Source organism: Telmatherina bonti (assembly GCF_933228915.1).
Source record: "Telmatherina bonti genome assembly, chromosome: 23".
NCBI classification, from domain to species: Eukaryota; Metazoa; Chordata; class Actinopteri; order Atheriniformes; family Telmatherinidae; genus Telmatherina; species Telmatherina bonti.
In genome coordinates, this window is record NC_136632.1 from 21,224,130 (window position 1) to 21,237,930 (window position 13,801).

General features: G+C 41.5%; 1 protein-coding gene across 1 annotated transcript; it reads left to right on the forward strand.

The window, feature by feature from the left end:
• Nucleotides 1–780: 780 nt before the first annotated feature.
• On the forward strand, nucleotides 781–8,593 carry LOC306773554 (uncharacterized protein; the record flags this gene model as incomplete). Its single annotated transcript, XM_079263409.1, has 7 exons — nucleotides 781–808; nucleotides 2,037–2,239; nucleotides 2,330–2,431; nucleotides 2,535–2,630; nucleotides 2,754–2,864; nucleotides 5,358–5,481; nucleotides 5,973–8,593. 7 exons carry the CDS (start codon nucleotides 781–783, stop codon nucleotides 8,591–8,593), a joined length of 3,285 nt encoding a protein of 1,094 aa, XP_079119535.1.
• Nucleotides 8,594–13,801: the final 5,208 nt, after the last annotated feature.

The following is a 13,801-nucleotide window of genomic DNA, read 5'->3' on the forward strand; positions in this document are numbered from 1 at the left end:
CACCTGTCCTGCATCCTGTCTCTTCTCTGATCGCTCTCAGTAAAACTCAGTCCAGTGCCGGCTGTTTTTGACTTAGTATTGAAGTCTCATAAATTATTATTATTATTATTATTATTATTATTATTATTATTATTATTATTATTATTATTATCTTCATTTTATCTTATTTGTGTTTTTAATTTTTTAATTATGCAATAACTAATGTATTTGTTGGAGCCAATCTTGACCAGGTATTCTTTAGTAAATCAGTAAAACTAACAAACGAGTGAATGGGAATGGGAAATGTGCAAGGAATTGAATGTTGGAAATGTTTTTGGAATTTTTTTTTTTTTCTTCTAATTTCTACATTTTTTCCCCCTTTGTCAGGTTTACATGCCCGGTGAATTTCTTTTGATAAACGAAGCGTTTGGTGTAATATCCTAAAATGTCCACTAGATCGCAGTGATGAGCAATACAGTCACATACGAAGCAGAAATTTGTTACACGGAGAAGACGGGTGTTTTCTGCCAGAGTTTGTAGAATTAGTTAACATTAGTTTTCTTTGTTAGTATAAACAGAATATGTATATACAAAGGTTAAAATAGCGTATACGCGCATGAAACAGATAACGACTGCTGAATAAACCACTAAATGGTTTCTACTACTACGCCTGCGCACTCTGAACGGAATATCAAGCCGCCCTTCTTCCCCGCCAACTTGCACCGCAGGGTTGGGCGGACGTGGACTTATAACAGCCCCTGAGTTGATTTAATTTCCAGATTTAATACTATCCGAAACAACATGGAGAGCCCACATCGTGTAGATGACGGTAAGCCAACGAGAATGTACACATCTGCTGCCCGTCACGAGTTATTTGGGTTTCCTTTGAAGCGTGTGCGTCCGATTTTTAACATGGCGTATCCCGATCTGAAATGGCGTTGGCTTTGTGCTACGTTGCACCGCCGCAAAGCTGCTGTGTGCGCTACCTGTCAAAGAAATTAGTTTCAATAAGTGAGTAGTTAATGAACAAACACATATGTTGCTTTCAGAATTTCGCGCGTACTTAATTATGACACATAAAGTAGGTTAGCATTATTTTATTTATGGTGAATATATACGGTAATTGCTGCCTTCGAGGGCTTTTAATAAAGCTGGAATTAGCATTATTTGTTCAAAACAGCTATGTTTTGGGAGCTTCACAAACGCTTAGAAAGGCTCATAAATGATATTTCTTCAAGAACCATGACAGAAAAATTAATAAAATATGGTTGAAACGAGCTTAATACAGTTTAAAGTAGAAATATTTTTAATGTAAAGCCACGACTGCTGCAGCTGTATTTGTCTGCCAGGTGGTCTTGCGCTATCGTCGTTATTACGACACAGTCATTGATCCCTGAATGCACCAAGTGGTATCTTGATTTTACTGACATTAGCTGCTCTTGTAGCTTTGCGAAGTTATCTCAGTCCTAGCAGCCTTTAAAAATGTTTTCCCTTTGCTGTCGGTTTAGTTAGTTATTTAGAATAGTTTCGTTAAAACCTTTAGGAAAGTGCATGAAAATTATCAGTGTTTGAAACCTGCAGATATCCATGTCTGGTCCCTTAACTTGCTTTAATTATAAATCAGTGGTGTGGATCTGTTTGCAATTATTAGCTTATGGCAGATATCTGGTGCATACACAGAAGATCAGGCTGTATAATTGGTTTAAAGTATGTCATGTCCACAAACTACATTTTAATATTTGGAATGAAGTTGTTTTTTTTTTTCTTTCCAAAATGATGAATAATGTGATAATCACTTATTGCACTAGATGCTCTTGACTGTAAATGTATAACGATAAAATTATTTCTCTTTGACGTAAAATGCATTTGAAACATGGATCACTGCCAGATAGCAATGTAATGAAATTTAAAATCAAAATGTTGTTTTTAAATAAACAAATTAACAAGAATTGTAGTGGAGAGTTTAATTTTAAAAAAACAAACTTTTCAGCCAGTATTTTGGAATTAAGCATTCCTATTACAATTTTTCAGCACTATATGTTTCTCCCATGATCTAGATCCACCTCTCCTGCTGCCGTCTCTTCGCCTCTTCATACCTCCCTTACGTCTGGTATCTGCAGCCATGTGCCACATTGTGCAGAGGGGGATTGTACATGATTATGGGATGGTGGAGGACTTCATCAGCACTGTCTCAGAAATTGTCCCTGAACTTTTAAATGCAGATCAAAAAGCTCAGCTCCTCCTGGGACTCAGAGCACGGGTAAGCAGAGACATGCATGACTGTGTAAAGACAGCTTCTGTGCCCAGTCTGGTGTACTTCCACTGAGTCTTCCTTGTTTTAAATTGGCAGATGGTTCTTGAGTTGTGCCGATCTGAGCAGATCACAGACACAGAATCCATTGAGATGCACCTGGACCAGATCAAAGCCCTGGTATCCACATGGGCAGCTCAGGTTAGCTCCTTAGAATATGATGAGTAGATTGTCATCGTTGTTAAATTCTCCAAGAAATTATTTTGTCCTTCTTAAATTACAGCTGAGCATTTCTATCTTCCAGCCATATTTTGCAGATGTTGAGTTTCCAGAGACGAACTTTGTGGATCAAGTTAAACTTTTGTTAAAAGACCCCGAAGAGAAGGAAAAGTTCTTCCAGGTCTTTGATTTTAATTTATATTAAGCTTTTGCATCTGTCTGATTATACAGCAATACAGAATTGTACACAGTTTTTAGTGAATTATTTGTACATTGATGTATAAACTGTGCTTATTTCCCTCAGGATGTTTTTCCTACAGACTTTGGGCCTGAATTTGACAACGCTCTGCAGATGCTGATGCTGGATTTTCTTTCCAGATTGGAGAAGTTTTTACCTGTACCAGACATCCAGCAGGTACTTAAACAAGTGTGTGTGTGTGTGTGTGTTTTTAGCATCCATCCTCTCCAGTTCAAATCCTGGCTATGTTCCCAATACCAATCACATTCAATTCCAGTTCTATGCTAATCAGAGTTAATGGTTGATAAATCAACTACAAGTTTTTTGCATCAGATTTTCATGTGAATACAACCTTTCCTCTAAACTATTTACCTGCACTATTTGTTTCACCAGCAGAAGAAGATATAATACAACAACATATAATACTTTCTTCAAAATGTTCACTTTCATCTAGAAGAGCTTTTTGTGTTCTGATGAGAGATTTCACTCAAACAGTCAAATATACACACATATTTGTATGTGTGTGTATATATACACTCATTATCCTAACCACTTAGTCCGTTGAAGGGTCGCGGAGAAGCTGGAGCCTATCCCAGCAGTCTTTGGATGAAAGGCAGGGTACACCCTGGACAGCTCGTCAGTCCATCGCAGGCCCACACAGAGACACACAACCACTCACGCACTCCCATGGGCAATTTAGAGTAACTAATTAACTTAACATGCATGTCTTTGGATGGTGGGAGGAAGCCAGAGTACTCATAGAGAACCCACGTATACTCTGGGAGAACATGCAAACTCCACACAGAAAGGCCACTGTCCAAGCCTCCCCCCAGCCCAGGATCAAACCAGGGACCTTCTTGCTGTGAGGTGACAGTGCTAACCACTATCCCACTGTGCACCCACTGTAAATACACATATGTTTCTTGTTTTTCATTTATGTGCACTTGAAAGACTTGCACCTAACTCTTCGTTGCACTTGTTGCAGTGACAATTCAGCAAATCTAATCGGATGTTTTAGGCCACAACAATAGAGATTAAATTATTTCCTTTTCTGTTTTTAAGAATGTTTTTGTGTTTGTATAGACTGAAAGTCTACGTCCATACAATCTTGTCACAACACGTGTGTCAATGTCATGCCTGCTCTGTATGTAGTGCTGCAATGCTGCCACAGAAATGCACAAAAAACTGAGAAGACGTGAAGCAGAAGAAGAAAAAGGGAGGAGGTGGCAGGGGGCCTGTGTCTGAACATGTCTTCTAAGGAAGATCAGGGAGAATGCATTATTGGGTCATAATAGAAGAAGTTGTCCACATGGAACGGAGAAGGCTGTTTACTTATGTCCCTTCTCCACCAGCACCTACTAAGCCCAGCCTGACTCCACTCCTACTGGTTTGTAGGTGTTTCCATCAAGATCCTCCAGGCTGAGTAAACACATTTTTACCGCCTGCTCTGTTGGGTGTGGAGTTGGGCTGAAAATGTGGGATGTACAGTTTGTAGGCCACTATTTGGCTAAAATTTGACCTCATGACAGCCCCTCCGGACAACAACTTTGGGTCATATCAGCAGGCAGCAGCACAGTGGCGCTTCCACCAACAGACTTCTCTGGCTGTGATCATTGAATCTTTACCAGATTACAAACCAAAACAAAATGTCCAAGGAAACAACAACAGCAGCAGAATCCCTTAAAGTTGTCCATGTGTCCTTGAGTCATGACTTGCCTTCTTAGACTAACCATTGTCCATGAATAGATGGGTTAGGTGTTGTGAATCTCCTTGGCATAGCTGCAAGGATGCTGTTGTAGCAGTGATATGTCAGGCCTCATCTGTTGAATTATTTTTCTAATTTAGCATAGATGGCCTCTTTCACTCCCTGCACCAACCTTTTTTTTGTGTCTAAGATTTGAACATTGTGGAACGTAAAATTGCTTTTTTATGATTAGGAGTTCAGAAACAAGGTGAGTCTTGGTCTTGTGGACAGGATGAGCCTTTCATCTGTTGGTGCTTGCTCAGTTTTCCCTGTAGAGCACTTTGCAGTGGTCTCTGCTCTGACCTGCATCGCTTTCATGAGAGTGTGGGTTCAAGTCCTAAGGATTTAAAATAAATAAAGTCTTCTGGATACGAGTGAAAAGTCTTCAAGAAACTAAACTTGCATTGGATAAATGCATATTATTTCCTCAAACTTGATCTTGGCATAATGGTTGCTGCTTTAACCGTTATCTCACACAGGCTTGATGTAAACATTTAAAGAAATTGTAAAGGCAGACAAATTCACTATTTTATTTCCTCTTAAAAAAGGTAAACATATGTTGTTTAATCTTGTTGGTCTTCTTGTTATTGTGTTGATTATCCTGTTGCACAAAGGCTTCAGTCCTTTACATGTGTGCTGTCGACCACAGTGTTGGGGATGCCTTTATAGTCGCTTTCGTGTAGCTCAGCAACTGAGACTTTTGAAACATCCTGTGGCATCAAACCTGGAAGAATAGCTACTGAAATACGACACAATCCCAAAAGATTAAATCTTCAGTCAAAAATGTCATTCTGGTGATTAAGTTACTGGACGCATTATTGTCCTTCGTTTGTCAACGTGACCCTATATGCTGCAGCTAAAATACAGCCAGAAGTGCATGACAGTTTTGCTTTCCTTGGACTCCTGAAATCTTTTGTGTTCTTTAGACTGCATCCATGCTCAGTGCCGTCCCATCTGCCCTGGAGGAGTGTACACACTCAGTTCCTGACCCGCATCATCTTAAAACTGTGCTCCAGTACCACTCAACACTCGGACATTTTGATATGTCAGGTGAGTCTCTACGTGTATTGCCATCTGCTTTATCACAGCTTGTTTACCACTTGTTTAATTTGATCCACTGAATACTGGTGGAAGACAGTAACTCCCAAGCTATTGGAGCCACGCCTGCCAAGATGGCATACACTGGTGTTGGTCCTGCACTACCTGAGTGCTTAAATTGTGTGGCATGTCAAATGTATCATGCTGCAGCCATTCTCCATCTTAACTTCAAGGCTTAAACAGTCAGAACCCTCATAGATTCATGGATTCATTCATTTTTCCTGAATTCGGTCCACAACTGTAAAAAAAAAAAAAAAAAGCACCTACATGCCAAATATCAGCTTTTTTCAGTAATATAATACAGAGGATGTGATTAATTGTTAACTACTGCAAGCATCAGTTGCTATAGTAACAGCCAAATTTTGAGCCCTGTTTTCCACATTTTGTACTCTAGCTATTTTGTTTGAACTCATCAGAATTTAAGAGTCTTTATCTCTCCACAGATGAGACTCAGACCATTCCATCCTCCTTCGGAAACTGCATCCTGTCATCATTGTCTCTTCCTCAGCTGGAGAAGGTGGTAATCCATCCTGACCAAATGCACTTACAGTCTTCAGCCGACCAGATGCAAGGCTGTGTGACCGTGCAAGTTGAAGGTGAAACTGTGACACTGCTGGACTACATACAGATAGAGCAGCCATCTAATTTATTAGATCCTGAAGATCACGAAGAAACTGACACAAATGTGGGCGAATCATCCGAAGGAGCTGAACATGAGGATATCGGTGATGCCTTAAAGCCTGCAGCTTTTCAGCCACTAAAGCAAAGTAAAAGGCTCCAACTGAAAAGAAATGCTTCAAAAGAAAAGAGCGACTCTGCAATGGCAAAACGGCAACGGAGGAAATACTCCAACAATAAAACCTGTCCTGTGTGCAATAAGACCTTCCTGCGAGCTGCTGCCATGAGACGGCACCAGGAGATTCATGACACAAACCGGGATCTCAAGTATAAGTGCAGCAGCTGCGACAAACGATTCAGAGACCATTATGACATGAACCGACACACCATGCGGGTTCACGAAAAGGGAGAGATGACCAACAGCATCAAAGACGACGACGCAGTGGATCCCAGCACATCTGAAATGTTAGAAAATAAAAACTGTTATCTATGCGGGAAATATTTTGCCCGACAAGTCGACATGGAGCGACACATGAAGTCCCACTCAGAGGACCGTCCATATAAGTGTTCCTTCTGCGAGAAGAAATTCAAAAACCCTTACGTCTTAAAGAGACACGAGAAGGAGATTTGTAAAAGCAGAGAGCAGAAAAGGCTAAAAAGGAAAGAAACGCAACGTTCAACCTCTCAACTTCCTCCAGAGGTGTCAGCCGAAGGTAAAATCTGTCCCATCTGCAGAAGGGTTCTTCCCTGTACCGCCGACATTGCAAAGCATTTACGATCTCACTCTGAAGAGCGTCCCTTTATCTGTGTCACATGTGAGAAAGGCTTCAAGTATAAGGACACATTAAAGAAGCATCAGATCATCCATGGTCACGAAGGCATCAGGGAGGAGCAGAGCAAGTTGCTGGAGCAGATTCTAGCTGATGTTGATGCTCACAACTGCAGTGATGCTGCTGGTCAAGAGATAAAGGAAAGTAATTTAGAAGCACCTGCAACCACTTGTATAGAGAGCCCGTCTGTACCTGCTTTAAACGTCACTAAGAAGGCCCTGAAGGTGTGTCCGGTCTGTCGTAAGGCGTTTGACAGCATTAAAACGCTGAACAGGCACATACAATGCCACACAGATGACCGGCCGTATCACTGCATCCACTGCAACAAGCATTTTAAACACATGCACGGCCTGAAAAGACACCAGATATACGCCATTTGTCACAAGAAAAGTGCCCGTTTCTTTTGGAAAAGAGAGACAAGAGCAGGGCCCAGTCAGAGCGAAACAATCGGCACCGAACACCAACATGAGCCGCCGCTGAAGATCTCCGTGTGGTGCTCCAACTGCGGCAAACACTTCGAGTACCCATCTGCCTTGAAGGAGCACCAGGAGCTTGTTTGCAAAGTGGATCTGAGAGAGGTCATGAAATGCAGTGACTGCGGGAAAGAATTTAAGACCATGACGATGCTTAAAGTGCACCAGAGGATTCACGATCCGCTGTACTGCAAGGAGTGCGGGAAGATTCTGGCAAATGAGCCGGCTTTCGAGAGGCACAAGCTGATGCACCGACCGATGCAGTGCACCATGTGTGACAAGACTTTCACCTTGTTGAGACGCTTGAGGGAGCACTATGAGAAGCAGCATAGCTTCACCGGCCCCTTCCCTTGTCCTCAGTGTAAGAAAACCTTCGTCCAGCTGTCCTACCTCGCTATCCACCAGAGAATCCACAAGGGAGAGTTTCCCTATATTTGTGACATGTGCCCAGAGAAGTTCAGGTCCTCCAACTGTTTGACGGTTCATCAGCGGAAACACACCGGGGAGAAGCCCTTCCTGTGCTGGCAGTGTGGAAAGTGCTACCGCTCTGCCTCGGAGCTCACAGTCCATATGGGAACTCACTCTGAGGAGAGACCGTGGACCTGCACGCATTGCGACATGTCTTACCGCACCAAACTGCAGCTCACAAACCATGTTGAGCAGATCCACATCGGGGTCAGGTATCCGTGCAACACCTGTGGGAAGCAGTTCATGAAGGAAACGTCCTTGAAGAGGCATGAACTCATCCACACAGGCGAGAGACCTCACCAGTGCACGGTATGCGGTAAGACTTTCCTCACCGCCAACGAACTCCGGCTTCACAACAGATACCATACCGGAGAACGGCCGTACAAGTGCGACGTGTGCGGCAAAGCCTTCATCCAGTCGGGCTACTTAAAGTCACACATGCGCATCCACACAGGAGAGAAGCCGTTTAAATGTGACATATGCGACAAAAGCTTTCGATTGTCTTATCACATGAAGAAACACAAGCGGACTCATGCCGGGAAGCCAAAGAGCTTTGTTTGTGAGGAATGTGGCTTGGCGTTCCTCCAGAAGAAAGCCCTCTGGGAACACTCACTAACTCACAATGTGAAAATTGAATCATCTTTTACGGATGCAGTTCGGGTAGAGTTCCAGTAGAAAGTTTTGCTCATGGGGTGTATGAGAAAAGTTTGATTAAACTTGACATGGTATGTTAAGCTTTGATTCAGAACCTAGCCAGATCATCATGGTAACTTCCACAACCTGTTATGGAACATTTTCTGTTCAGTTTGAGATTAAATTTGCCTCAAAATCTTCCGTCTTTGCACTGATTTTTTTTTTTTTTTCCTGAAACGACCTTTGAATGTCATCAAACATCTACTGATTTTATCCTCATCTTTGTGGCTCATCAGTGTATTCATGTTTCAATCAAATGTTGACATTTTGAAGGTCAAATTCATTCACAATTGAACATCTTTTCACCAATACTCATTAACCTGAACTTTAAAGAAAAAGTCAACGTGCTCGACGATCACAAAAACTTATGTCGCCATGAGAACCATATGTTTTGTCCTCATTCAAGTTCATTTTATACAGCCAATAATTTGATTAAAAAAACTGGTGTGAAAATCAGTTCTGTCACAAGTAAAATTATTCACACACTCAAATGAGAAAATCTAAGACAGTGGAGGTTGACTGATGCAACCAGTGGCTGTTTACAAATAAGATTAAATAAATGCCATAAATTTCACTTTAATTTGATCAGTGCTAATAGTTGGGTTTAAGTTAATAGTTTTATGCACAACCTGTCCTAAGCAACAGGCAGACATCAATGTCCTGCATAACTGATGGCTTTATAGCACTTTATATTTAAAGTTGTCACGCCTCTGCATGGGCAACCTCTTTTTCAAATAAAGTGTTAGTTTTATTTTGTGAAAAGGAAAGCCTGGTTCAACAAAGATCTTGACTGCTATCGTTGTGCTTCCTGTTATATATGATTTTACAGTTTAATCGATCCATTTGTCACAAACACTGCCTGGCTTTGTTTTTGTGCTTTGCAATACACCCCAAAGATTTCACCAAAGAAAGACAAAGGTTTTTGTTTTGTTTTTTTCCTTTTTGTTTACAAGCTGGATCCCACACCGCCCCTCCTTGATTATTTGACTTATCAGTACAATGTATAGATGTGTGAATTTCATTAATGATTTCAGCTGATAGAGCTTTATTAAATAAATCCAAATTCAAAATGTTTTTGTTTTACATTGAAAGCAAAAATTTCTATTAGATTACCGTTAGGCTTCAAAAAACGGGTATATTCATAGTGTTGTTGCACTAAGAGTTGAAACTATTCATTTAATTGGACTACCATCCTTGTAGTATAGGTGCACCGCAGGGGTTTGTTTTAACCAAGTATGTTTGGGCTTGAGGCTGAACTATTTGAGAAGACATTCTGCTGCTTCTGACGAGGACATCGTAATGTTGAAGTGTAGCTGAAGTCACTGCAGATGCTTTTAAATTACTTCAGGGCCTTACAGGGATCCTAGACTGCAGGTTTTATGCTTCTGTACTTCAACACACCTGAGTCAACCAAATATATTATTGTGCAGAATTTTTTCCTTTTAATTTGAACCTTGTATGTTGGAGCTGGGACACCTTTCTTTATTAACATAGCTGCATTTTGTGAATTCCAGCTTTTTACAAACTATGAGAAGGAAAAACTGCTTTGGCCAGACTCAGTATAGCAATTAGTGGTTTATCGATGCCATAAATGATTGAATAAATAAATTAATATCAATATCATCTGAAATATGTTTTTCAGCTGGGCTTAGTCTTGATTGCTGATGAATAGTTTCAATGATGGGCTACTTCCTAAAGCCTGTGTACGAGGCAAACTCATTCAATATATGTTTAAATTCATTTGCTATTTTTACAAAAGGATGAGTATTATAATCCTTGTGTTCAACAAGTAAATATATTTACATCTGGTGAATATTTAAGTAATGAGCTTTTTTTTTCCCTCTCATTATACACCCTGATCAAGCAGGTTAAAACCTCTTTCCATTCTATTCAATTCAATTCAATTCAACTTTATTTATATAGCGTCAAATCACGGCAATGCCATCTCAAGACGCTTTACATTCTAGATTGTGCCATCTGATGGCAGCAAATTGTAGTAGCTCTGACTTGCTATCTTGATTTTTTTTTTTAAAGTACAAACTCTTCTCACATAGATATTATCTAAAATTAGGTCTTTTATTTTCTGAGGATTTCATGCCGGTTCGGAGGGTGTGCTGCAAGGAAGATTTTTCTGCATATTTTTGGCTCTTTCAAGACTTGTTATGATGAGTCTCCATGGCAACAAAAGGCTTGTTTACAATCGGGATCAACTGATTAACCTCTCCCAAATCATGATTATCAGCGAAACAACACAACAAATCCTGATGGAGTTGAAAAGAAAGAGAAGAGGATGCAGAGCGGTAGTGAGACAAAGGAGAAAGCGATGGAGATTTCTCCCAACCGTCCTAATGGGTAATGTGAGATAGCTAGCTAACAAAACGGACGAGCTTGAGATGCTAACAAGGTCTCGGAAAGAATACAGACAGTGCAGTATTACGTGCTTCACCGAGACATGGCAGCATGAACACATCCCTGACTGTAATGTGTCTGTACCGGGCTTCAAAACGGTCCGTGCAGACCGCAGTAGACAACACAGCGGAAAGCTAAAGGGTGGTGGAATTGCAGTGCTGGTTAACCAGCGTTGGTGTCATCCTGGACATGTTACTGTCAAGGCGAAGATATGCACAAGGGACATCGAACTGTTAGCTGTGAGCTTCCGTCCATATTATTTACCGAGAGAGTTTACCTGTGCTATTCTGGTAGCGGTTTATATAATACCTGGTACCGCACCAGACACAGCCTGTGATATCATCAGCTCCGTCGTTGCTCGGCTACAAACACAGCATCCAAACTCATTCGTGGCAATCTCCGGAGACTTCAACAACGTCTCCCTCTCTGCAACTCTACCAACATTCCAGCAGTTTGTTAGCTGCTCCACCAGAGAAAGTAAGATCTTGGACTTATTTTATGCAAATATGAATAATGGATACAGTTGTTCTGCCCTGCCTCCTTTAGGAAGATCTGACCATAATCTGGTTCTTCTCACCTCCACCTACAAGCCCATCGTTCAGCAGCAACCAATCATAACAAAGACTATCAAAATCTGGTCTGCTGAAGCTGAAGATGCTCTTAGAGGAGGCTTTGAGGCTACAGACTGGAATGTCCTCTGTGAACCTCATGGAGACAACATCAACGCACATAAATTTCTGTGTGGACAGCATCATCCCAGCAAGAACAGTGAGGTGCTTCCCCAATAACAAACCCTGGATAACCGGTGGCCTGAAAAAGCTGCTGAACATAAAAAAAGCCTTAAGGGATGGAGACAGGGAGTGCAAGGAGGACTACAGGAAGGAGTTAGAAAGTCAGCTCCAGCAGAATAACGTGAGGGATGTGTGGTCTGGAATGAAGAAGATCACCGGCTTCAAATTAAAGGGGGACCAGCCTGATGGAGGTCTGGACAGAGCTAATGAGCTGAACATATTATTCAATAGGTCCAGTTCACCCCCTACCCCCAGCCCAACAGACCACACACTCTCCATAAGCCCACTGCTTTCCTGTCACACCTCCAATCTGTCACCCTGCAGCTCAGTCATGGATTAGAACACAGCTTCATCTTCCTCCAAATCAGGACATCCTGAGACCTCCACCTTGTTTGTCTCCTGCAATCAGGTTGTGAAGCAACTTGAGAAACTGAACCAGAACAAAGCTGCAGGTCCAGATGGTGTCAGTCCGAGTTCTCAAGACCTGCTCAAAACAACTATGTCCGATTCTCCAGCACCTTTTCAACACCAGTCTGATACTAAATAGAGTCCCAGTGCTGTGGAAAACCTCCTGCCTTGTTCCAGTGCCTAAAACAACACAACCAGCTGAACCAAGTGACTACAGACCAGTTGCCTTGACATCTCACATTCTGAAAGTCCTGGAGAGGCTCTTACTGGCTCACCTCAACAAGTTAGTAAACACCTTTCAGGACCCATTACAGTTTGCATATTATAATGGACTTGGGGTTGAAGATGCCATCATATACATGCTCCAGAGAGCACACTCTCATCTGGACCATTCAGGCAGCACTCTGAGGGTCATGTTCTTTGATTTCTCAAGTGCTTTTAATACCATTCAGCCTGCTTAGTTATGTGAGAAGCTCCATAAATTCCAGGTGGATACCTCCACAACCACCTGGATCTATGACTACCTTATAAACAGACCACATTTTTTGAGACTGAAAGGTTGTATGTCTGAGATGGAGGTCAGCAGCACTGGTGCACCGCAAGGAACTGTACTCTCGTCATTCCTCTTCACTCTGTACACCTCAGACTTCCTGTACAACTCTGAGTCTTGTAATCTGCAGAAATACTCTGACTCTGCAGTTGTGGGGTGTATCAGGGATGGACAAGAAGCAGAGTACAGAGAACTGATCAGTCAGTTTGTTAAATGGTGCGGTGACAATAATCTCATATTTAAAACCAGCAAAACAAAAGAGATGATTGTTGACTTCAGGAGGAACAAGAATAAACAAAGCACTGTTTCCATCCTTGGAGAGGAGGTGGAGGTGGTGGAATACAAGTATCTTGGAGTTAAGCTGGACAACAAACTAGACTGTAGATGCAACACTGAAAACATGTATAAGAAAGGTCAGAGCAGACTCTACTTCTTAAGGACGTTGAGATCTTTTAACATCTGCACCAAGATGTTGCATATCTTCTATAAATTTGTTGTGGAGAGTGCAGTCAGCTTTGCAGCCATCTGCTGGGGTAGTAGCATCAGAACCAGAGACTTGAAGAGAATCAACAAACTGATCAAGAAAGCTGCTTCTGTGCTTGGAGTAACTCTGGAGCCGCTGGAGCTGATTGTCCAAAGAAGAATGCTGCACAAGCTGATCAAGATGATGGAGGATTCTTCACACCCTCTCCACAACACAGTGATGAAACAACAAAGTATGTACAGTGTCAGGCTTCTTCAGGTCCGATGTAAGACTGAAAGATACAGAAGATCATTCCTGCCAGCAGCCTCAGGAACAAGACCTCCTCAAGTTAATTATATACTACAATACTGAATTTCCCTTTGGGGATTAATAAAGTATTTTTCATTTTCATTTTTTCATTTTCATAAAGGGCAGATATTACTCTGTCAGCATGCGTAGGCTAATCAACATAATAAATTACTATTAATAACCTCAATACAACAATAGTTTCTTTGAATGCAGAGAAGGCTTTTGATCAAGTTAACTGGACATTTTTATTAGCTACTACT